Source organism: Neolamprologus brichardi, chromosome 9 (genome assembly GCF_056152115.1).
Source record: "Neolamprologus brichardi isolate AB-2024 chromosome 9, ASM5615211v1, whole genome shotgun sequence".
NCBI lineage: Eukaryota > Metazoa > Chordata > Actinopteri > Cichliformes > Cichlidae > Neolamprologus > Neolamprologus brichardi.
This window is the reverse complement of record NC_142112.1, coordinates 21,589,044-21,614,704: the sequence shown is the minus strand read 5'-3', so window position 1 is coordinate 21,614,704 and position 25,661 is coordinate 21,589,044. Positions and strand designations below refer to the sequence as shown.

Genomic DNA, 25,661 nt, shown 5'->3' with positions numbered 1-25,661 from the left:
TAAAGGACAGCTGTTCGTGATGGGGCTGGAGGACGGCTGAATGATGGTCACCTCTCCCCAATCGAGAATCTGGTGCTAAATAACTTGTAAACAATTTGATTCTGTGTCAGGGTGTTGTGGTAACATCTATTTAACGGCAGCCCTCACTCTAGTAGGGATGGCTGTACCTTAGGTGGTTGAGCAGGTTGCCTACTATCCTAAAGGTTCAGTTCACTGGCTCTTCCAGTCTACAAGTTGCTCTCTGATGATGATGATGATCAGAGAGTATAGAAAGGTATAACTGAGGCATGTTTAGTGCTTTTTAGTGCTTTACCAGGAAAGCCTGCAGGTTTCTGGTAGCCAAACTTTGTCAGTGCACCTGGCCAGTCTAACTGCTGACTCTTAAAATACTTTTTCTTTGGATGGCTTCAGCCTGGTTATTTTAGGTTTTATTTTATACAACACCATACACCTTTCAGTCAAACAGCCAAAAAACTGCTGACACTTTAACTAACATGATTGGGGGTTTTTTGTGCTTATTTTTGGTTAATAAATTGGTACATTTTAGTTAAAACTACGTTTCTCCCATGAATTTTAGGGCTCATGATCATAACAACCCACACGTGGTCTTTCAGTTGACTTCAGTCAGGAAAGCAAGCTTCAACTGTTTTTATATTTAAATTCAGATTTTTAAGAGTTTATATTTAAATGTATTTTTAACCAGCAAGAATTTTTTTTTAGTATGATGCTGCTAATCCCTCACCCAGCATGTGGTAGTTAAGCAAGAAGAATAAAATCTTACGAGGACCCACTCAAAGACCAAAAAGAACGAGTTAAACACAATCAGAAAGCTGGAGAAGTAAAACAGATGTTCAGTCCCCAGATGCTGCAGCAATAAATCCACTTCAACTGGCTTACACTGTTGGCCTGTGCTAGCATCTACCAAGGCGATGATGATGCATCTGCAATCTCGTCTGAAGGTGCACCACTTTTCCTAATAACACATGTGAATTACTGACCTGTCAGATAAACTGTAACTGCTGAAACATTTAAGTCTCCCTCAAGTGTGAAGGTGGTGAAATGTTTATTTACAAAGAGGATGGAGACTTCATAAGAACCTTGGCAGGTTGATAGATTATGAACCAGGAGCGGGTGAGCGCGAGGAGTCAGTTTCCAAATGTGCAAAGAGCCATCCAAATGTAATAATGGCGAGAAGTATGAGAAAGACTTTGTCACAGTTTGAGTATAATAACGAAGAAGAGGGATAAATCTTTTGTGTGGATGGTTAGAGGGTTTTTTAAAAATATATATTTGGTGCACAGCTGTAGAAAAAGTCTCCTCCACTTTATCGTCTCTGTACTCTACAACCTCTGTGCCCTCCCTGACTTCACAGAATGGTTGAAAACTTGGCTTCGCTTTGCCTCAGAGGGGATATTGGGAGAGACTTAGTTTTTATTCAGTGTATTTTTCCTTGTTCTTCAGTCCCCCCGAAGCACAACAACTATGTTTAGTTTGTTCCCCTTGCAGCTCAACCATCGGAAATGCACCCAGTGCCCTGTCCAAGCCTCGCTCTGTCTGCAAACCTCCCAAAAATCCTTTACTGGCATAGCAGCAGAGCAGCTTGAGGACATCAAAATGGAGCTGCTATTAGGAAAGAAAAAGCTAAAATAAGGGCTCAGTGAATTTAAAAAACCTGCAGTGTAAATTCTGTTACGCACAAGATCATAAATCACCTTGTAATGCAAGCATAAACAGGTTGGGTGAAACTGGCTTTTAGTGAGCTTAGTGTGAGGAAGAGTGTCTGCATAGATTTTTTACTTCCTTGTGCTCATGGGGCGAGGGGAAAATAAATAAGTCAGCAGAGTTTTATTGCCAAATAAAGATCTGTCACCCTCAGGAGCTTAGACGTTAGGCTGCTGTAGGCTGAGATAGACACATCATTATCTTTGAGAACCACACTCACTACAAAGCTAATGCAGCTAATCCAGAAAGTCCTATAGACAAGTGTTTTGGATGATAAGGAAAATTTTGCATATAAATTATCAGAAATTAAAACTGACAGATTACCTTGATGCTTGACTTTGTCCTTCAACTCAATGAAAGGCCCGTCATGAAATCGGCTCATTGGGATTCGATTCGTCAGAAGACGGTGATTTTATTGTTCATGTTGGCTTAAACAGGAACAATAAAATAATACAATAGAAACAGCCTCTCAAGTCAGCGTCTGATTTTGAGCTTTATAAAACACGCGGACAAGAGTCAAACTCATGCTCTGTTTGCTCACGTTCATTCTCAGTTCCTCTTTACAAGGTGAAATGAAAAAGTAATGGAACTTGATTTAAATTTGGCTCCCTTCAAGGTCATTTTCTTATGCAGCTCTGCACCACATCCAAGGCTTTTCCTGGTAGAAGTTCTCTTTTGCCCACTTGCACTTGTGCATTTGTTGTTTTTAGGAAGAAGGGAGTCTGGCCAGGATTGCGGATGGTGAGCAAAAAAACTCCTTCAGTGCAGACATGGACCATAACTCAGGTACACATGTCAGGATGTTACTCCGGGGAATGAATTCTTTGCAAATGTGAAAACATTTGCAAGCAAATCTTCCAAAGAGCAATCCAGACATAGCAAGAATATGTGGTGGTGCATTGCTTCACAAGGTGTTGACCTTGAAGGAGAGATTGGCTTAAATTAATAAGATGCTTTTCATCAGCTGGATTCCAAAACTTTTTGTGAATGAGTGAGTGAGTAAAATACTTCAGTTTTACAAACTTGTGGAATTTTTGTTTATTCAGCTGCTTCAAAGGTCAAATTTGAACATCCTTATCAATCAAATAATCACCCACAAGTACATATTCACACCTCCGACAGGTCAGGGATGAGCCTTTTGACATACCTGTTTCCCAGAGACTGACATCAGCTACTAGAAGTATGTTTTTGGCTCTCCTCAGATGCTGTCATGTCCATGCTGAAACCCCATTGTGTCCATAAATGTCTTGGGGAGTTAAATGCAGGGTGACTTCTTCTTTTCTGCTGGATGCCCTTACTTCAAACAAGGAGTAAAAAATAAAGCATTTCAGGTACACAAATCATTTGCGGTGTCTCAGGCATCTATTTTTGTCTATAATGCTGTTTATTCAGGACAAAGCTGTCATAATATGGGTGGGAAACATTTCATTTCACAGAAGGTTTTCATGGCTGGGTTAAAACATGCTCACCACGCTAGAAGTACCCAAGTGAACGCTGATGTTTCTCGCAATCAGCCGCAATGTAATAAGACACCATTTCAGCTCGAGCTGGCTTGTGTTACGGTCACTTTTCTTGTCTGGTGACTTTTCCTTGGCAAAGTAAGTTTCTAACACGGTCTAGTAAAATATAAATAAAGCATATCTGGCATACTTCAGCATAGATATTCAATTTTACAACAAAGCACATAAGCAGGGTCTTGTCATAAAACTGTATAGTCTATATTCACCATATGCAACATTAAAAGTAATTATATGCTTTCAAACTAACATCTCAGACCTGCAGTGGCCATAACATTGAATCTACAACATGTCTAATGTTGAAACAAGCTTCACTTGACCCGTCTCGCTTAGTCTAGGAACACAAACTGAGGCAAAGGTTGCCCGCGTTTAGTGTTTGCCTTCCATATCCTATTGTAGTCTTTGTTTTGGATGGGGCCGAGTTTGCCTCCTCGCAGGGCCTAGCAGGGACTTCAGACAAGCGACATCCTGCAGCTGCAAAACACGGGCCAAAATCAATGTCCTCCCAGAAGCACAGTGCTGGGAAAGTGCTGCCTAATCAAATGGGCTTCCTCCTTCACTCTCAACTCTTTTTTACACCCTCAGTCAAACAAGCTCAGCGTGGCTTTGATGCTGATATGAATTCATGGTACACTGACCCTTTTGCTCCCACATTATGCGTCGCATTTTCTATTCAGGGTTAAATAAAACCCCAAACCCTCTAAATTCATAAAAATAACCCTGTCAACTGTTCTTTTTTTTGTATTACTGAGTTGGTCACTGAGAAAGGGTTTCGACATCCAATGCGGCAAACCAACTTTCGCTTCAAATGCAAGAAACTGCATGATTATGGGATTCTCTCCCGAGGAGAATATAAGGTGACATTAGACCACAGTGTATTTGGCATCACTGTGTTGAGTTTCTTTTGGTTTCAGTCGGTTTGTGGGCAAAAGCAGTAATCTGCAAACATTCAGTTCAAGGGAGCCACATTTCTGCTAGGATTACTCAGTTGGTAACATCATGAAATCTGACATGAATCAAGGGTGTATTTAGATACCCACAATTCCCCAGCGTCTATTGTCTCTACATCATCACTTTAGGTTTTTTGTTTGCTCAGGATTTTACCCTAATAGCCTGAGCGATGGATAAGTGCCTCAGTTTACCCAGAGCTCCTTTTGTGGTGTTACAGTGGGGGAGCTGAAGCATTTTAGCCTGTCATCAGGAACTGAGGTTGACTGAGATCCACAGTGTATATAAAAAGATACTGACACCTGGTGGTTATGGGAAGATTTGATATTTGTCGTGCATTTCCCTACAAGCAAGTCAAAATGTTTATAGATACATTTCCCTGAATTGTTAGTATCACATACTACATATTATAGAAAGAGCCAGCATTGCTCAGGAGGCAACACACGCTTGTGATTCAAAAGCCTGCTCGGTGTCACCTCTGTATCTTTTTAAACGGCAGTTTTACAGATTGCAATTTAAAGCTTGAATAATACTGTGTGTAGTGATGTGTGACATATAGAGTTTCTCCATTTTGGCTTTTTAAACTGTTCTATATTATTGCTTACTGCATTTCAAAGCAGCATTCATTTTTCTGCATGCATGAAAGCATATGGAGCAACCTATGGAACAAGGCATGGTGGGGTGTTTTCAAGTTGTCACACACAAGCGACTTAAGAAAACACCCACAAAGCAAATTAAATGTTCAGTACTCTGCAAAAGACTTTGTGTCTTTATATTTTGCTTCCAAGGAGCCAGGCTTTCTTATGATGTTTTAATGTGCAGTAGCTCTCCAGGCTTTCTGAAGCCTTTCCAAGTTTTTCTTTGGACATTGGCTGCTTTTTCTGACATGTTTGGTCCATGCCTTGTACCTCCCCATTTTCAGATGAGTGGTCTTTCTTCGTTAAGCCACTTATCACTGATCTCTCAAACATTCAAGCATAAAAAGGAACCTAACTCAATCAATCAGCGTTGTGTCTACACATAACAGTAGTTTTGCACCAACAAGTGAATTCCCAATTTAGCTGAAAGCCTGGCATATCTTGGCATTGTGTGCAGTTTGTCCCAAAAGAAGAAGTGGCAGTAGCATCTGAAAGTCATGTCAAAAAAGAAACAAGAACAAATCAAATAAAGACCTGATACAGAACCTGAGCCCTACAGTTGATCCGTTCACTATTCCCTGAGAATGGAATAAAAGGCTGCCAACATCCAGAGAAGAGCTTTGGATGTCCTACAGGAAACCTGGATAAGTATTCCTGAAGACTACTTAAAGAAATTACAAGAAAGCTGCCCAAGAGAGTTAAGGCTGTGTTGAAGAATAAAGGTGGTCATACCAAATCTAGACTTTTGATGAACTGTACAGATGCTGCTTTTGCCTAATTTACTGTATTTCCATGAATGTTTGCACGTTTTAATAAATCACTGGACCTATTTCCTATTTGCAAAACATGAATAACTGGCTCAAGATTTTTGCCTAGTATGGTATTACAGGAGAGTGTACTGGGTGTACTGTAAACCAATAAGACATTACAGACACAAGCAAAGATGATGCAAGGTTTCAGACTTTCAGGGCTCCTAAAAACCATTAAAAAGCAGCGAAAGGCTCAGAGCTGAAATTACACATAATGAGTACTTTTGACACGCCGTTGACAGTATTTCTGCTCTTTGACTTAAGTGACACTGTTTTATATTACTTTTACTTTTGTGCAGTAAATTGGACATGTCCTGGGCTGTGAGGTTTGGCAGCGTGGTTTAACACAGTTTCCTGTAAATGAAAATGGAAAATGAAACAGAGGAAGGGATGGAAGAGGAAAAAAATACAACAGAAATTAAAAATGGTCGTCTTTGTGAAAGTTACAGGAAAAATTAAATTACATATCGCAGAAAAGAAGTTTGAATCCAACACCAACAGAAGACTAGTGGATTTAAAACAGATCGTTGAACATTTGTGTATTAACGGCCTCGTATTTCAGTTGGACACATTCTACCAAAATCCCTGATTACAACCCTGCAATAAGACCTGGCAGGAAAACAGAGAACAGTTTGTGCACTGCTCACAGATGCATTGGCATCTCTTGACCACAAGAGGGTAGACACAGACAAACTAATCCCAAGCTGGCCTGCAGGCGATATCTTAGGCAGCCTTCTGCTGGACGCTGCTGATAATGTCACAAAAGCAATGATGTAGAACAGCAGCCAAATGACCTTGATGCTCTTTACTCCCACTTTTACCCCAACACCGTTCCAACACTCTGACCTCAATTGAGCCCAACCAGAACCATTAGAGAGCAATGTGCCAGATAACATGGGCCAACAAAAAGTGTTCTTCGAGTCTGTTTGTGTGGTTTGCTGCTGTGTCCAGAGGCTACTGTTGTGTAGATGCGGGGCCTGGCACGACCGATGCATTCTCCTGGGTTCACGGGGTTTCTCGCAAGACCACATGCTGAATGGAGGAGGTACAGAATGGAGCATCTGGGCCCACATGGCTTCACAATGGCTGTGTGGGTAAGACAGAAAGTGCAGGAGAGAGAGGAGCAAGCATAGGGGTGGAGAAAGTGAATGTTTTGGCATGAAAACAAAGGCAGGCAGAAACTTCAGGTAGAGAAAGCAGAGGTAACAAAAACAGGGGAAAAATATGAAATCATAAGAAAAACAACCCAGTAACAGGTACAAGATAGCAGATGCAAGAAGAAAGAAAATAAAAAAAGAAAGAAAGGCTGCTAACACAAGACGCCTAGGCATGAAATCATTTATATTGCTCTACTGCTGGCACAAATAGTGTATATTTACTGGCAGGCATTGTAATAACATTAATCAGAGAGTGACTTGCGTGTTACAGATGGCCTGACCTAAATTACCACACTATAAATCATAGAAATCCCTGAACAGTTGGTAAATATTTCCTTTATCCACACAGTTTAATGTTCATACTCGAGGTCAGAGGCATCCTTTCACAGTCAGACTTTCTGTAATTCAGCTGCAACTTTCATGTGATTTAGGTCCTTTCACACCCTCAGCCCATAAAACTTATTTTGAGTCTTTAAAATAATTGTTTTATGTATCGGCTCATATTTAAGTTGTGAAGGCATCTGTGCCAAGACACACACACACACACACACGCACGCACGGATGCACGGATGAACGGACGACGCCACCACTTTGCAGCCTCACCTCTCACTCTCCTCCTGTTAAACAGAGACAAACACACACCCACTGAGCTCTTTTCCTTCAAGGCACGTTTTATCTAAATGTAGTGCAGCTTTTTATTCTGCTGCAGATGAATGAGTGTTTTCAGAGTTGCGATCCCTCCTGGGAGCGGTGAGCAAAGGAAGAACATTGCTATCTCAGCTGCTGTGATGAGGACTTGGGAAAGTCCTGTTGGGTCTGACAGCGGAAAGGTGGCTGACCCTGGAGCCGTGGTCGAGGACCCCTCGCAACTGACCCGGGAAGCAGACAGTGAACCCCGGGTTTATGGAAGTTCAGAGTGAGTCACCAAAGTGAGCTCTGTATCACATTTAATGAAGTAGGTTAGACAAGCAGAGGCAGCCTGGAAGACAGGCTTTTATATACGTCTTGTTCTCAGTTCCCACTGATAGTTCATCAGCTGGGGGCTGTGGTGGAAGAAAGTAAAGGAACTCAAGCGCACATTTATTTGTTTTGTTTCTATTGCACTATTTATCTGACAGCTAACAAAATGCATTTTTTAGGATTGAACCAGACGTGCACAGTCAGCTTGGCTTGTTTCACAGCATGACTACGAGAAGCTTCTGTTGCAGTTTCCATAAAAAAAATGAGCTGTACCTCTGAAAAGCTACTCCTTACACATTAACAATCCAATAATAATAATAATAATAATAATAATAATAATACACCAGCCACAGGCCCATTTCTATGCAAAGATAAACTGCACTTATAAGTCTTTTAAGCTAATTGTGGGTTTCATAACTTCATAGTTTCATTAAAATTATACTTTAGTCCACTGACAAGTTGTTTCTTGAAAGCCAGACTCTGTTTATAGCTTTGAGTGCAATGCCACACCATATTAATACACAAACGTGTGTCCTGCCCGGTGTTACATTTGTTTATAATACATCAGTTGTGAAATTTGGCACAGATTATAAACCTTACAACTTCAAATTCATAGGCATCCACACATAGCTGAGTTTTCTGTGTAGTGCTTGATACACCTGATGTGTAAGTGCTAAAAACATCAAGGAGTCATAGAAACAAGGGGATTTGCTTAGTGTTGGGGGGTGGAGAGCAGGGGAAAAACTGCTGCACATGCTTGTCTTGGCCAGCCTGCGGTTTATTGTAAAACACAAGAACATTGTGCCTCCCCTGGTGGAAAAGTAAGCCTGTCCGGGTAGAGGGGGGGTAAACACACCCAGGTCTACTGTTTCCACATGTGCCATAGCTACCAGTAAAAAATGACCAGATGACAAAAGACAAAACGTGCCTGTTTCCATTATGGAATTCAGTCTGTGTTGCAGGAGAGAGCGGGGAAACAGTGACGACAAGTTCGCGGCTTGGCTTGGTTTTCTAGTTATAACCCCCCCACCTCAGAAAAAGAAAAAAAAAGAAGAAGAAGAAGACAGAGAGCCACCTGTGAACAGCCAGACCTGGGAAATGAGGCCCAAAGATGAGGTAGATCTGATGTAAGTTAATGCGGTTTTGAACAAAATCACTTCCCAGGCTGAAATCACAAAACGCTAATGACGAGCCAATCAAAGATCAGGTGGTATAACTAATAAATGACGTCACGATCATTATAAACTCATTGTCAAAATCAATAAATATAAAGGAAACTTTTATCTGAAATCTTTTTGTGCGTTTTAGAGTCTCACAGTATTAAGTTTACTTTCTGTGCGCATCACTGGAGAAAGAAATATGCACGCACTGCCCCGGAAGCGCACAGAGGTCTCGCCATGAAGCGGTGAGGGCTGTTTCCAAAGTTAGGAGAGGCGTGGTCAGGGGCGGCTCTCTGGAAGCCCAGCCAAGTTTAGGATAAAATGTGGATAAGTGATGCTTTGGCGGCTTTGGTGCAAAAATCCTGAAAGAAGAAAGACCGACCTTCTTTTTCTTCTTCTTCTCTTTTCCCCCAAAACTGATGCAAACCGAATGAAGCTACTACATCACATCTTTGATTTACGTGCTATGGCAGCCAGCGACAATCATCACACCGCTCCACCTGAGCTCTGCAACACAAACTGAAGGCGGATTTTTTCCCTTCTTCTTGCTGCACAAGTTTCATCACAGCCAGATCTCTGTCAGAACCTGAAGGAGTGGGCTTCATTCCAATTCATTAAAGGTAAATTATTTCCAAAGTCTGCACTAAATCACACCACTCCATTTCTGTTTTAATATGCATTACTGTTCACATTTTCCATTAGATATTGGCTCGTTATATCAGCTTCTGTCAGCATCCTTGCTTGCACACACACTTTCAGCGAGAGCCTGTGTTTATACAGGCTTGGTAAAAGCAAAAGCTACATTATTCATCATCCTGTACCCTTAACTGCATTCATTGCAGCTGTGCTGTTTACTGTGATTTGTAATGCTGTGTTCTTTCCTTCTAAAGCTTCCCTTTTATTGTTTGGATTTAGGGGGAAAGTTGTAAAAATTGATTTCTTTAATCCAGACTTAATCCAAACTAGTCATTCCCAGCCTGCCAGCTTACCCTCAGTGAACCCCATTAGCTTACCTGTGGCAGCGCACCAGACTAAGTGCCTGCAAGCCAACACACTGTCCTCACCAAGTTCAATATTGACCCAAGTTATTCAGCAAATTTGATACAGGACTCCAACTGCAAAGCTTCCAATTATCATTTCTTTCTCTCCCCCTCTCTCTCCTTCAGGGTCCTTGTCAGCTGACATTGTAGACAAAGTGTGTCTGTGCTGGCACAAAAACATTTCTCAACCCTATCCATCCTGCTCGAGTTTATCGTTATCACCAGCGTGTCCAAGGATGAGGCTTGGGTCCCTGCACCGGCTGAGAGGCGTGTCCTTGCTCCTGCTGCTCCAGACGACGACGTCCATGGTGATGCTTCCAAACTCCACAGGCTGGGAGCAGATTTTGGACAAGTATCTGGACGAGGACGGCGACTGGTGGGAGGCCAAACAGAGGGGGAAGAGGGCCATTACTGATAGCGACGCTCAGCTCATCCTGGACCTTCACAACAAGCTCAGAGGCCAAGTTTACCCTCCTGCTTCCAACATGGAGTACATGGTAGGTGGAGGTGTTGTCTGTGCGTCTTCGGTGATTCATAGTTCATGCAGTTATGGCATGTTTTGACCCTTTTCTGAACTCTCGCACATTTGTGGCCCATATAGCTTAGTGAAATGACCCAGTCACCAGACTGCCTGGCGTTTGTCCCACTTGGCTCACACTTGCAGCATGCCAGCATCTAAGCACCCTCACACATGAGCCCAAACACAAAGAGACACACACACGCTTAACTTTGTACCCACGGGACTTTGGTCATTTTTGCCAGAAGCGAAGAATTCTCACCACCTTGCCAATGATCACATTTCTCCAATGTTTTTTTTTTTTTTTCTGTTGTTTTCTTTTACTCATGGTAATAGATTTGTTTGACTTTATCCTTTGGCCATCACGTGTATGTACAGTGCCAGATCACTTTTCACAGTGCAATTAGAATCTGAGCACGGCACCGGGGCTCGATTTACCAGCTGCCCCTGCCCCCACTCCCCTCACTAAACACACACGGGGGATAGCACACCTTCTGAAACTTAGCAATCCACAAATCGGAAACTTTTCCAGAAGCACTACGTGTGTAGGCGCAGCTTGACCACTACAGCGCATTGCCTGCAATAGTTAAAAGGGTAAAAATCAATGCAATGTGCAGAAAGTAATGAGATTTTATCATCTTTTCATCCACGCTTAAAGAGCTATGGAACAAAAGGCAGTATTATTCTGTGGTAAAGGCAAATAAACAGTTCCTGCTGGGGGCAGTTGCTGGACTGTGTAATTGTATAATTGAGAGGTTGGACTTGAGGACCTCTAGTGTGTGTGTGTGTGTGTGTGTGTGTGTGTGTGTTATAGGTATGTGTATGTGAGACGCTCAGCCTGGCTGGCTTTTGGTTAAGGCCCACGCTAGTGGAGAAATGCTGAGCCAGCAGCACACAGCTCTTTTCTACTGTCTCCTGTTACACTTGGCTGTTTTTTTTTTTTCTTAGCTGCAGGGGCACCCAGGGGTGAAATATGGAAAGGCAAGCAACAAGAGTACGTGAGGTGAAGGGGAATGAAAGTTAGCAAGAAATGCAAGATGAAGTGAAATAGAGGTGTAAAAAAAAAAAAACCTCATAAAAGAGTTTTTTAAATGGGAAGAGGAGGCAGCGTGAGACAGATGGAGGGAGAGAAAGCATCGCAAAACAGGTGTCAAAGTAACTGAAGTGAAGGTGAGAAAAGAGGAAAAAAGGGGAAAAAAAACTCTGAAGGGGCACGCAGTTAGGAGAGACGGCAGCATGCAAGAATAGGCACCGAAATCTCATGTGCAGTTTTGTAGATGTCAGTGTGTTTCAGACAAAAGCTGTTCAGGTCATATGTAGAGCAGGTCTTTTGGTGATTTTTAGCGCTTTATTTTTAAAAGGGTGCTCCGTATTCCTCCGATTTTCCTTTGGTCCGTGTTGAACTGCTGTCACCTTTCAGAAACCTCACAGCTTCACTGTACTGGAAGACTTCATAGACATGCTCTCCTGCTCTCCTGACACACTCAGGCATGCAGACACACACACACACACAACAGACATCTGCACACATAACCATTTGCCCATCAGCTCTGTTATTGTCTGCCATTGTATTAAACCACAACCCGAGTGACCCTCTGTGGCAATCATGACAGAGACTCAGAGATAACATCAATTCAAATCCCCCTCTTTCCTCCCCCTTATCGGCTTCTTTTTCTTGCCCTCCCTCTCTCTCTCTTTCTGCCTCCCCTCTCCCTTATCCCTGTGGCTCCGTTCCCATTCTGTCATTATCCAAGACAGAGGCCCAAAAAATTCCCCGGATAAGCATTCACACTCTGTAGCGGTCCACAAAGCTTCGGTAGGAGGACCGCGTTTCTGCCGCTCACTCAAATGTTGACCCCGCAGGTATAAACAGAGACGTGTCAGCGTTTGAAGCCCTGTAAGACAAACAAATGGCATCCTGGGAGAAAGAGCCCCACCTGCCTTGATGTTTAACTTGGCTCTGCTGGTCTGCGCTCAGGTCTGAGGTTACAGTGATGTTAGCAATGGATGATAAACGAACGGATGAATCAAGAGCTCTGCTGCCAAATGTCGAGCCTTTTAAATCATTGATGCATAATGTGTTTAAAAAACCAAAGAAGCACAATAACAAAACAATAAAAAAAAAAAATCAGGATAATACATTTTCACTGGGTTAATGTCTACGGCTATATGGACGAGCATCTGATGCAACGTTTCTTGCACTGGATGGTTCAGAAGTCATACACCAGCCCGGAGATGAATTCCCTCCAGTGTGTGTGTGTCTGGTTTTTTTTATTACAGGTTTGCTCAATCACAAGGCGTGGGGAAGAGAGCATCTGCCACAGCTGCTTAAAGCACATCCAGTAAATCCTATGTACAATAATTTGGAACAATCCACCCTGAATTACTTATAATTAAACTCCTGCAAAGCCTAAAAGACAAAATAACAGAAAATATGCTCTCTTGGGACCTCACCTGCACTGGTTGCCGAAAACAAGTGGCACTCTCGTTGGAGTCCAAATAGCATTGTCTATAAAAACATTTAAGGAGCTATGACCACAGCCTGCAGTGGCACTGTTTGGTGACAGAGATAGACAGGTTTGGAGAGCATCCCCTGTGTTTGATTGTCTTTGGCATTCCCTGACTTATTGAAAATACTTTCCGATTCCTTTTTGTGAAACTTGAGCCGTTACGCTTATTGGCACATCCTTCAAACCACCTGTTCAGAGGATGTTTTTTTTTTTTGGGGGGGGGATTTACGGAGGTCATCCAAGTGCTCTTTTATCCTCTAGACAATGCCATGAACTGAGGCCAACATTCCCCTACGCTGACTTAAAACACTTTGGCCTTCCATCCAGTCCTGACTTATCAGCCTTTTTTAAAAAGTCTGTAGAACCTCTGAAAGTCATCCCTCACTGCCTCCTCCAACGCCTGTCATGCGTTTCGAGCTACGGTTTGGCCAGCTCGCAATTCCGTCTGTTGAAACGGCTTCCTGTCATTTGGTTCATCTGCAAAACACTGGCTGCGTAACTCCTTCTGCAATTTTGCAAATGCGATTTTCTCACCCAGTAATGATTTGCTTTGCGTTGTTGCTCAAACCATGCCCCCTGTTACAGCACAATAATAGGGAGATAATGGTGTTTGCTCGGCGACAACATTCAAACAGTGGTCAGCCCCGGGAACTTTGATATGAGCTGGTGGGAGCTAGAATGCACTGCATGAATAATTGCACGCCATCTCAAGCTGCATATATTGCTGTGGGAGTCCAAAGCTCTCAGTACACTTGCTTAATATAATGCCAAGATTATAAACATTGCTCTTCCTGCAAATGCTCACTATGAATGGGTTGCAATTGCACTTTTCATAAATATTTCGGGGAATGTCATCATAAAACTTTTCGGACCATTGACTCCAATGACGACTCAGTAATGTGTGATAGAATAAAGAACGGCATGGGTATAAAAATGAGCAGAGACACATTTACACAAACTGAGGATACACATCTTTCCTTTAATTTGTCTTATTATTTTTCCCTTGTTGTTGACTATTGTTGCTATACCGTTAAGATTTGTATTGCTGTAAATTAAGTTACCCATTTGCATCCCATTGTTCTCACCAAATCATATCACGCCTTCTGTTTTCTTTTTCCCCAGCTTTGGTTTCCCAATTCCCATGTCTGTTCCCTGCTTTTCAGTATTATTCAGCATGCACCATTGATTATGAGCAGGAAACCCACACTTGCAAAGGAAGTAGCCCTCTGGGCCTTTGGAATAGAATCAGAAAAAAAAACTGCCACAAATGAAGTGTTAAGCGAAATAAACAATGCAGTGTGCACGGCGCTGAAAGACTCAAGCAGAGGAGGTGTTTTTCTTTACGGCCCCGCGGAACTGTGGTCGAAGTGGGTGGTGGGCGGGGTGGTTCGTGGTTACAAGGCCTCCCCTGCTGGGCGAACTGTGCAAACAGCAGCAGCTTGACAAGCCAGCTGTACTCTGTACAGACTCAACAGCTGAAAAATATGTCTCGGTCAACACTTTCTCAACCTGCTTTCACTGCAACTTTTCAAGACAGTGGAATGAGTTTCTCAGCTGGACGGTGCCGCTAATTTTATCATTATTTAAGACGTGCCTCGAGATCATCGCACATCATGTCTCTGTGATACAAACTGTAATCTCCAAGAGCTCCGAGAAGCTGCAGCCAGAATTTTGGGTTCTTTTTCAGGCTTGAAGCCTATTGTAGTTGCTGTTACAGTAAAATGTTTTAAGACACAGAACCACCAATTTAGCACTGCATACTGTATTTCAGTCTGCTTATCAGTCTGGTTTTTTTGCACAAGGATGTCATTCTTTGAGAAGAATCAAAGGGAAAATATGCAGATATAAATCAAACTAGAGTTGACTGGTCTCCATTATCCTGCCAAAAAAAAGGGATACGCAACAGATAAGGCAACACCGACATCTATTTGCGGCTCACTGCAAGCAGAGGTCACGTCTGAGCGCAGATAGGGTTTCAGGTAAACAAATTCTCATTCCTGTTTTAGCCCCGCGTCTGTCACTCAACATCTGACCTTATTGTACAGGAACGACCACGGGCAACTGCAGGAGAGGTTGCTGTAACTCTGCATCCTTCTATTGACGATGAATTTTTATGTGTTTGTTCAGTTATGTAACCTTCCCGCAAGGCTCGGTTTTAAAAACTGACATTCCGCTCTGCAGTATCACGTTGGCGTCGCTGATTTTTAACAAACGCGTTTAACGGGAAGAAACAGCTGAAGAAACTGCTCGGAGTTAAGAGTTAATTTGCAGCACTGCCAGACATCCTGTTGCTAAGTAGGTGTGCGGGGCAGTTGTTTCTACTGGGACGGACAGTGGAGGTGGTTCGTGGAAGTTGAGGGGGGTTATTTTGGTATGGTTAGTGGATGAGATTTCAGTGAAGGTAAGCTGAATTCCAGGCCCCAACGTGTGAAATGCAAATATTTCTGACAGCTTCACCCATATACTACTAATACACGTGCTCACACCCACTAACGCACATCAACTAATTGACTTTCTGGCAGAAACCTGTTATATAAGTCATCCCACACTGGAACTGGGAGTAAACGAACACATGCCGTCCTTCAGAGGAAGTACAGTTGGTGTTTTTCTAGCATTTTTATAGTAGAATATAGGTCAGCAGGGAGGAAGGACACTCTTTGCATTCCCAGAAAACCCCAGAATGGGAATACGATCCCTTAGTATCCAACCAGAGCTAAACTTGACTGAGAGGGCAACTCACAGAGGGAAAGTGAAACAAAAGCATGCACCCAGTCATCTCACTAGAGACATATGGAAGTTATTACTAAAAAAAACTTTTTTAAAAAACTTCCACGACTTCCAAAACTTCCAACTTCCAAGAAAAGTCAGCTGAGTCGAAGTAGGAAAGGCAAAAAGCTTTACTGCAGCAGCAGCAGCTCCTAGTTTCTCTTCCTTATCATCATAGGTTGAAATGGTGTGCTATTTCCCCTCATGTTACTGACCACAGAGCAGTGTTTCTCTAAGCTCCTTTACCCTATAACACATTGAACTGGTTTATATGCATTTTATCACCATTTTGTTACTTTCATAATCCAGGAAACTCATTTCTCCATCTCGCCTCGTGCAGGTGTGGGACACAGAGTTGGAACGTACTGCAGAGGAGTGGGCAGAGACGTGTCTGTGGGAGCACGGTCCCGCCGGCTTGCTGCCGCAGATTGGACAGAATCTGGGGGCACACTGGGGAAGGTAAATGATCTGTTATTACAGACAGTTTATGCATGTAGACTTTTATGCTATCAAACACTAAAATTAAATAAGTTTGGACACTTCAAAAGGTTTTCAAAGTGCTCTGTTGTACTTTAAGTGACCAAGTAAGCTGTAGTATAAAAATCTGGTGATGATCGAGGCTGTTTGAATACAATGAAGTCACTCTCGTGTTTAAGATGACATTCTACACTCATCATAAACGGATGGTCAGCAACAGTACTCAGGCAGGCTGACATTTAAAGAACGTTCAGTTGATACTAAAGGGCCCGAAGTGTCCAAGGAAAATATCAACGCAACATTACACCACCAGCAGACTGAACTGTTGATAGAAGCAAGGACGGCTCTATGCTTTTGTGTTATTTACACCACCAGTTAACACCAGACACAGCAGAAATCAAGACTTATCAAGTCAGACAAAGTTTTTCTTCTATTGTCCAATTTCGGCGAGCCTGTGTTAATTGTAGCCTCGGTTTCCTGTTCTTAGCTGACAGGGGTGGTACCCAGTGTGGTCCTCTACTGTTGTTGCCCATCTACTTCAAGTAGATGCCTACGTTGTTGGTAACAGGTGGTTATTTGAGTTACTGTTGCATTCCTGTCAGCTCAAAGCATCCTGGCTGCTCTCTTCTGACCTCTGGCATCAAACAGGCATTTTTGAACAGAGAACTGCCACTCACTGGATATTTTCTGGTTTTTGGACCTTTCTTTGCAAACCCTAGAGATAGGGTTGTGTTGGAAAATTCCAGTAGATCAGCAATTTCTGAAATATTCCAAGCAGCCTGTCTGACACGGAAAACCATGCCACGTCCAAAGTCTCTTAAATCACCCTGTTTCTCTATTCTGATTGGCAGATAAGACATTTGCATTAACAAGCACTTGAACATTCACAAGTAATAAGGTGGCCGGTGTGAGTGTACAATATGTTACCCATGACTGGCATTTACCTGCTGCGAATGAGACGTCAAACACACACTGTGGCATATATGCGAGTGGACTCAGACTTAACACAGATTTCTTTGCTCCTTTATTTCACTCAGTCGCCTGCAGAGCTCCAGAAAACAGCGCTGCTTCACACAAGAGACGCTTGTTCTGCATCTAATCATATCACTCCACAGTCGAGATGTCTGCTTAATTCTAATCAGATTAACTGGCAACACCTGGTGCCAGATCAGTGTCCTTGGTTACTGAGCACAAATGTTGATTTTCAGTTAGAGCACTCTGTTTGCCAGTGGATGATAACTATAGGTGGCACTACATGGGTTTATTAAGTGTGCTTGTGTCAAAACAAATCAAGCACTCCTTATCTAATGCTCGGCCATATTTATCATATACATATATATATGCATTTTAACATAACTGAATATCCGAGCACTGAGAGCTTATACAGTATATTACAAGACTTAAAAAGACAGTTGTATTGAGCAGTGAAGAGCTTAATGCCAACATCTACACCAAAGGACTCATAAGACACAAGATATGTTGCTTGGAACATTATAATCATAGATGTGCTTACTGATCTCTCCAGGTATCGTCCACCCACGTCCCATGTTCAGGCTTGGTATGATGAAGTGAAAGACTACTCCTTCCCTTACCCTCAAGAGTGTAATCCCTACTGTCCCTTCAAGTGCTCTGGCCCAGTTTGCACACATTACACACAGGTAGCTATGGATCACGACTTCTGGAAACCTTACAAAAGTGCAATGAGAACATTTAAGTCATCTGTTTCTGCTTCTCCGTATTGTCCTTCTTTTGTAGCTTGTCTGGGCTACCAGCAGTCGAATTGGCTGTGCGATCAACATGTGTTACAACATGAACGTGTGGGGGCAGATCTGGGCCAAAGCCGTCTATCTTGTCTGCAACTATTCACCGAAGTAAGCAGATATGTTGTGTACCAGCACTGTGAAGAGTTAATTATAGTGTCAGGCCGTTTTGATGTGACATTACAGCGATCGCTTGTAGTTAAAGCAGTCCTGGTTTGTCTGTGTTCAGTAGTTTTTGTTTGCTGTTTCATGTGCACAGGGGAAACTGGTGGGGCCATGCACCTTACAAACATGGGACCCCGTGCTCTTCTTGTCCCCCCAGCTATGGAGGAGGATGCAAAGACAACCTCTGCTACAAAGGTAAGAAAAAGCCACACATAGAGAGAGGGAGACAGAGGTTGATGAAAATAACTCATTATCATGCCTTGATTTCTGTTTTATTTAAGGGCAAGATGACAATTCATATCCACTGCAAGAGGAAACTGAAGAGAACAACTTTATTGAACCAGAGGTCCCCCGTACCACAAATCCCCGGGCTCGGGCCTCCAGACCTGAGCCTCCCAGTTTCCCCGCTCCAGCCCCAACGCAGCCCCCCGCAGAGGACCTGCAGAAGAATGAAATGGTCAACACACAGCAGATGTGTAAGCTGCCATTTGACTGTTTATTTTGGATCTAGTTTCCTCTCGAAATGGGGGGTGTACAATATGGTTTTAGGTCTGGGAGGCGCAGAGAGTGGAAGTGGAGGACAATATGTGCTGCAAAAGGAAAAGAAACCTCTAGCTGCTTGCTCAGTATTGAGCTAGCGATGCTGAATAATAAGTGCAAAAAGTAGACTTTGACCTTAAATAATTTTCTTGCAATTTATCTTAAATTGCTTTGATGCTGTATAGTCCTTATCTGTCATCTCCCTGATTAACCCTTGCACTTTATGGAGTCTACTCAATATTGCAAGTCACTCTTTGGAGCAGAGAGGGGAGGTCTATTTTAGCATGAGCCCCTGAGTGTGTGTTTGTTTTTGGCTTGCTGAGAAGGGTTGAGGGGTGAGAGCGGCTCGCTGTGGTTTTTAAATGGCTTCCTCTCTGCAGCACATTAGGGCCTGTGCTTGTAAGATGAGACACATCCTCTAGTTTTGCTGACCACCCTGAACCTGAATTCTTGTCTTTTATTCTTGAAGCGTCTCCACTTGAGTCTTTTAGGAACTAGTCATCTGCATCAGAGCCGCTAGTTCACACATGCTGTTTCCTGCAGGAGAACTCAAAGACCTCTGTGTTTATGTGTTACAGCCCAGCTAGTGACCTGTGACACTAAGCTTCGGGATCAGTGCAAAGGAACAACATGCAATAGGTACAGTGATGGCGAAGCATTAATAGGGTGCGGTGCAGAATGTACAGTTCACATATTCACATGGTTATTTTTGCATTGACACACAGATACGAGTGCCCAGCTGGATGCCTAGATGCTACAGGAAAAGTAGTTGGCACAGTGTACTATGAAATGGTGAGTGCACATGTAGCTAGTGTACTCTGAGGGAAGATTAAAAAAGATTTGGACGCTTCAGTGTTTTTTCATGAGGTGTGCAAGATGAAGCTTTGGGGAAAAAGATGTTTTGTACTTTGAGGATACGTCTTAGTGTTTATTTATCCAAATTCCTTACTAAATACAGTATAAATGGTATCTCTTTCTATCTCTTTTATTGCAGCAATCCAGTGTGTGCAGAGCTGGTCTACATGCTGGTGTCATAGATAATGATGGAGGATGGATGGATGTAACAAGGCAAGGAAGAAAGGACTTTTTTATCAAATCCTACAAGAATGGCGTCCAGTCACTTGGGTGAGACGGCAATGAATTTACACCAATGACAACTGATAGTTAAATATAACGAAAGTGAATAGAAATAATAGCATCTAATGTTGCTGTATTCATTTTCCCCTTGACAGAAAATATCAAAGTGCTAACTCCTTCACAGTCTCCAGAGTGACAGGTTAGTCTGTCACGCTGTGCATGTAGATATGTTGTCATTTGTTTCCAGCTTCTCATTATGGGCTTTGCCGACACTCGCTGTGTTTCCTTCTTACAGTCAAAGCCATCACATGTGAAACCACAGTTGCACAACTGTGTCCATACGAAAGGCCTGTAAAACACTGTCCAAGGTATGCACCTCCCTGTATCGCACACTCTCTCTGGTTATCAGAGCTGCCTAGCATCATGTCTGTTCATCATTCGTCTTAGGTTATACTGCCCGAGAAACTGCGTAGAAGAGAATCCTCACATATCCAGAGTGATCGGTACCAGAATATACTCTGATGTAAGTTCTTGTTTTTGAAGCTGAACTTGTCAGACACTAATTCACACTACTTTGGGGCTGTCAGCATTTTAGAGACTGAAATGAATGAACATTTCTGACATGTTTTCCTTCCTCTTGCATGCTCCTGTAGAAGTCCAGTATATGTCGAGCGGCCGTCCACGCCGGAGTCATCAGGAACGATGTGGGTGGTTACATCGATGTGATGCCAGTGGACAAGCGAAAACACTACATCGCCTCGTACCAGAATGGCATTTCCTCAGAGAGGTATTGGATGACTAACCTCACAATCTTATAAGAGGGGAAAATAAATAATAAAATAAATATATAGATAGATAGATAGATAGATAGATAGATAGATAGATAGATAGATGGAAAATAGTTATATACACAATAAAAGAAGGACAAAATAAATAATGCATAACAGTATCCTATCTCTGTTTTATAATACCAATATAGATATATTGTTTGGGGGGTTTATTGGTCCTGTGTCAGCATTCAGCCTTAATACATGACAGGAAAGTGAAGAGGTTAATGCACTTGCACCCAGAGTGGAGCAGTAAGAAATCAATGCCTCTCAGGTATCCACTCTCCTCTCCTTGTGCACCTAATCATTTCAAGATGCAGGCAGTTACATCTTGTATGCAGAGCACGTGGTAGAGTCATTTGCATTCTTGTAGTTTAAAATAATGAATTGCTTGGCAATTAGTGTACACAAGAGGAGTGCATCTTCGTGTAGTTCTAGACGTGGTTTGCTTTCTGGTAGTAGGTCAAAAAGGACCAATAGACAAGGATTTAAAGCTTAATATAGTTAAACAGAAAAATTAAAAAGGACAGAAATAAAAAGTTAATGCGTGTAACTGAGGAAAAAGGGTCTTGTTACCATTTATCTCAAAGGGGGTCAATACTGAATCAGATTTTAGACTATTTTTTGCTTGGTCCTAACAGGAAAGTGGATGAATTAATGCAAATCGGGTTGAGGAAAGAAGCTGCAAGGATTGAAGGATTTATGTGTAAAACATTTCCTCATTTGTTTGGTAGAAACGTATCTGGTTACTTGTACGGTCACTTGTAATCTAAATGAATCTGTGAAATGGCGTTCGATTGCTCTAATTTGCTACATGGTATAGAAAGAGAAGTCGTCATCACCGACAAGCTGACTTGCTGCATTTGAAGTTGCTGTGTTGCTGAATATTTATTAAATATAATACAGATGAAAAGTAGCCAGCATCACAAAAGCTAAAAAGATTAAATATATGTAGCACAGACAACAAATATCTGCAAAGAAATTTCTGTCTGTGTTTGTTTCTTTGTCTCTCAACTCCTCTTGGACCAACAGGAGGCGAGCGACCAAACTTTGCACACAGGTTTATCTTAGTCCTCTGAAGGTTCTTACCTATATCAAATATTATGACATCATTATGTTGCCTAGCAATTAACTAAAATAATCTGTTTCAGCAATTATGCAACGATAACATCTTGTAAAAACATTGTGTCATTTTAATTTCATAGCAAAAACATCATATTTATATCCATAAAAGTTAAATTAGGTGTGATATGTTATAATGCCGTCACATTGCTTGGCAGTCAGCTAACAATGGCCTGTTTGTAATCTTTTGTTCACCCACAATGGTGGTTGCTAATGCTTACATCCGCATTAGCAACCAGCAATAGTAAGAAGCTGAAATGACCAATTTTTAGCATATAAATAACATCTAGCATCTCTGTTGTTTTTGTCTCCCCCTTCTGGCAGCAAGAATAATTACATAAACACAGCTGACAATAGTTAATAACTTATTATTAACATCTTTTTTAGACTGTAATTCTTTCTCTGAACGAGTTCCTTTTCTGTCTAGAGCACCAGAAACGTTCCTTTTCTTTGGGTGTTTCTACCACACGCCTAGCTGATATATTCTTCTCCATCCTGCTCTGTGGTTTCTCCCTTCTTTAGTTTTGGCAAACCGGTTATTTTTTGATAATACAAAACTCATCTCTACTGAAGTGCCAGCAGGGGAATGTCACCACAGATGCCAGATTCAAAACTCTGGTATACTGGAAAATACACATCCATTTACATGGCTCTGATTGGTTTAATCAGCACTGTGTGAACCCCCTTGGCGAGTGCTTGGATGTAACAGCTGGTCATGTATATGTAACAGCTTCTCCAGTTTTAACAATGCCACGGCCAAGGACGGCAATATACATAAGATGAAACGCCTCAGCTAGTTTGCAAATAGAGCACTTCATCGTCGACATAGGGGTGTACATCTGCTTATACTGCCCCGACATTTTTCATTTGTCTAATCCGACGAAGAGGGTTGAGAGTAGATTACCTTGTTTGGTGCCATGTGCTAACACAGAGTAGGAAACAAGAGATATCACTGGTTTTTACGGTGGCTGTTGGAATGTTAAGAAGCTTAAAGCGGCCTATAAAGTACTCGAACAAATTCAAATCTGTGCTGTGTAACGCTGTCTTCTGAATGTAGAAGAATCAGCAGATGTGATCTTTGAGTCTAAAGACTCAAAGTGTCTGTGATATAAAATTAGAGATTGCTGTTATTAAATTCTCCTGTAAGCCAAGGTATTGCTATGCTAATAAGGTGAAAGCTTGTGTTGAATTTATGCTGCACCACCTTGCAACAATATTAAGGCCACAGGTTCATACCAGCCACTCTTCAAAGTGACCTAGATACAGTGTAGTCTGTTCCAGTTTTTAAGAGAAATTAAATTGCACCTACTGAGGTCTGCAGAATCACTACACTTCCCATGACCTATGTAGAGGGGAGACTTGCATTCGCAGCCTCATTCATTCAAAGCCCTTTCCTCCTCCTTTTCATCTCCTTGCTCTTACCATGCCTGTCGCCACTTAATTTATCTTTGTCACTCTGCTAAGATACCTGACGTCTGCCCATCACTTATCTGTCTCCCTTACCTTTACAACATGTCTGTCTTTGCTGGGTGACCACATGAAGTTCCTTGTGTTTGTGTATTAATGGGTGGTTTACCTGTTTTTTGTTTTTTTTTCACTGAACTTCAGCCTCCATCTGTTTGTGTCCCGTCTGTCATCAGAGCGTCAGACAGCACACCGCCACGGACATTTCTCCACAAAACCAGTCGATCTGTTTGTGTGTGTCTGTCATGTAGGCTGGCACATGTTCTGTATCTGACACATGCAGCACCCAGACTTACTCTCCCTCTTGTTATTCTCCTTCCCTGCAGCCTTCAAAACCCTCCCGGAGGGAAGGCGTTCCGGGTGTTCGCTGTGATTTGAGAGCCCCAGAGGGCAGCTTCACCAAACAGAAAATCGCACTTGTGCTGTTGAAAAGGTGGTAATCAAGCCATGTTGTCAAACTCAATGACTGAAATGTTTCTGGCTTTGCTACACTACACGGGTTAGAGGTTGTCACTATGGCAACGGAACGCCCAGCAACAAAAAAGAAACTTGACATGCATGCAATGAGAACCATGAGTTTTTGTCAGCTTTAGCAGGAAATGTTAAAAACTGTAAATATTGCTGATTACTTTGTTGTACAAATTTGTTAATATAGTATTACATTTGTATTGCCTTTGTAGCAAATATCTGTGTATGAATATTAATTATAGAAATGTATTATATGACCTTATAATGGCACTTCAGAGATAATATCACTTTTATATTAAGTCTGGCACATTTATTGGTGCTTTTGCTACATTTTGTACTTTTGGATTGGGGAAATTTGTTATTCATTTATTTTTGTATGGTTAGACACTATATCATTATAACTTGTAAAGGATGCTGCTATATGTTTTAAGTATTGTTGCTGTGATCACCTGTTCGATAAATTTCTTTGTAATTTTCCAGAAAATGTGGTTTAGTTCAAACTGCCTGCAGGTCGGGAAGTATGGTCATCTCTCCGGGGTTCACCATTCACCTTTCATTTTGAATTTTATTTTATTGGATGTCGTTGCTCCAAAGAAAAATGATGCCCAATTAGTAATCGTTTTTGACACTGATACAGAGAAACAAAAATACATCTTAAAAATCTCATACAGTATGTCGTGCAGTATAAAATATGCTTTCTTTTAAGCTGTAGTCGTTACAAAGGGCAAGCAACTCTATTCTCATCTCTGTTTTCCTTGCATATAGATTTTCCTAACTTGGGATTGTTAGGAAAAGTTCATTTTGCAATAAAACAACAGAATGACCACACATTTCTATTAGCCACTTTCTTCTTCCATTTTAAGTCTGTTAAAGTTAACTTGATTTAAAAAGCTGTTTGCATTATACATTTATATACTCTCACTTGCTATTTCATTAGTTGCACCTTGATTGTACTGAGTTGGACCCCATTTGCCTTCAAAACTAACTCCACTCAACAAGGTGTTGGAAACAATCCTCAGAGTTTTTGGTCCATATTGACACGGTAGCATGACGCAGCAGCTGCTAATGTTTTATCTGTGCATCCATGATGCAAATCTCCTGTTTCCCAACATCCCAAAGGTGCTCTAGTGGATTGAGATCTGGTTATGATGGATGCCATTTGAATACCGTGAAATCATTGTCATGTTCAAGAATCCAGTTTGAGATGATGTGCCATGATGTGTTATCCTGCTGGAAGGAGAAAATGGGTACACTGTGGTCACAAAGGGCTGGAAACGGTCAGCTAAAATACTCAGACTCTTATATTTAAGTGATTCTCATTTGGTTGAGAAAAATACCCCACACCATCACACCACCACCAGTCTGAACTGGATGTTTTCATGGTGTTTACACCAAATTCAGAGCCCACCATCCAAATATCACAGCCTGTTTAAAGTGTATCCTCAGTTTCTTGTTCTTAGCAGTTTCTGAAACATTCAGACCAACATCTGAGTCCATCATGCACCAACAACCATGACACATTAAAAGTCACTGAAATCCCTTTTCTTCATTCTGATGTTTGATTTGAACTTCATTGGGTCGTCCTAACCGTGTCTACATGCATAAATGAATAGAGCTAATTCATTACATTAATGAGCAGGTGTATATACCTGGTGACTGCACATAGTAGGTTCACCCAACCAATCGCTCCTCATTCACTTAGGAGCAACAGTCGAACAAAATGACCAGTCAATAATAGATTTCACCATATCCATGTCTGGCAGTGTTATGATGTCTGGAGGGCCGCAATAGGTCTTGAATTAAGCCGTCAGTCTTTGTTACTCCCCAGACAAGTGATACTAAATTTTATGGCCTTAATGTACAGCCACCAATGTGACACAGTATACATGGATTTATGTTCAATTAATTGTCTCTGTGCCCGCAGGTCTAATCGTAGGATTCATAATTACATATCTGTGTAAATTAGAAAATGTCAGTGTACAAATAGAAAAATACAGGCAGACCCTCACAAAAACTA

General features: G+C 41.9%; 1 protein-coding gene across 1 annotated transcript; it reads left to right on the top strand.

Annotated features, from left to right (window-relative positions):
- The first annotated feature begins 9,250 nt into the window (after positions 1-9,250).
- crispld1a (cysteine-rich secretory protein LCCL domain containing 1a) lies at positions 9,251-25,178 on the top strand. The gene is made up of 15 exons (XM_006794620.3): positions 9,251-9,531; positions 10,078-10,448; positions 16,085-16,203; positions 17,747-17,879; positions 17,977-18,092; positions 18,241-18,341; positions 18,428-18,622; positions 19,265-19,325; positions 19,412-19,478; positions 19,681-19,811; positions 19,919-19,962; positions 20,059-20,131; positions 20,211-20,286; positions 20,417-20,550; positions 23,503-25,178. Exons 2-15 carry the CDS (start codon positions 10,188-10,190, stop codon positions 23,552-23,554), a joined length of 1,563 nt encoding a protein of 520 aa, XP_006794683.1. The 5' UTR covers positions 9,251-9,531; positions 10,078-10,187; the 3' UTR covers positions 23,555-25,178.
- The last annotated feature ends 483 nt before the right edge of the window (positions 25,179-25,661 follow it).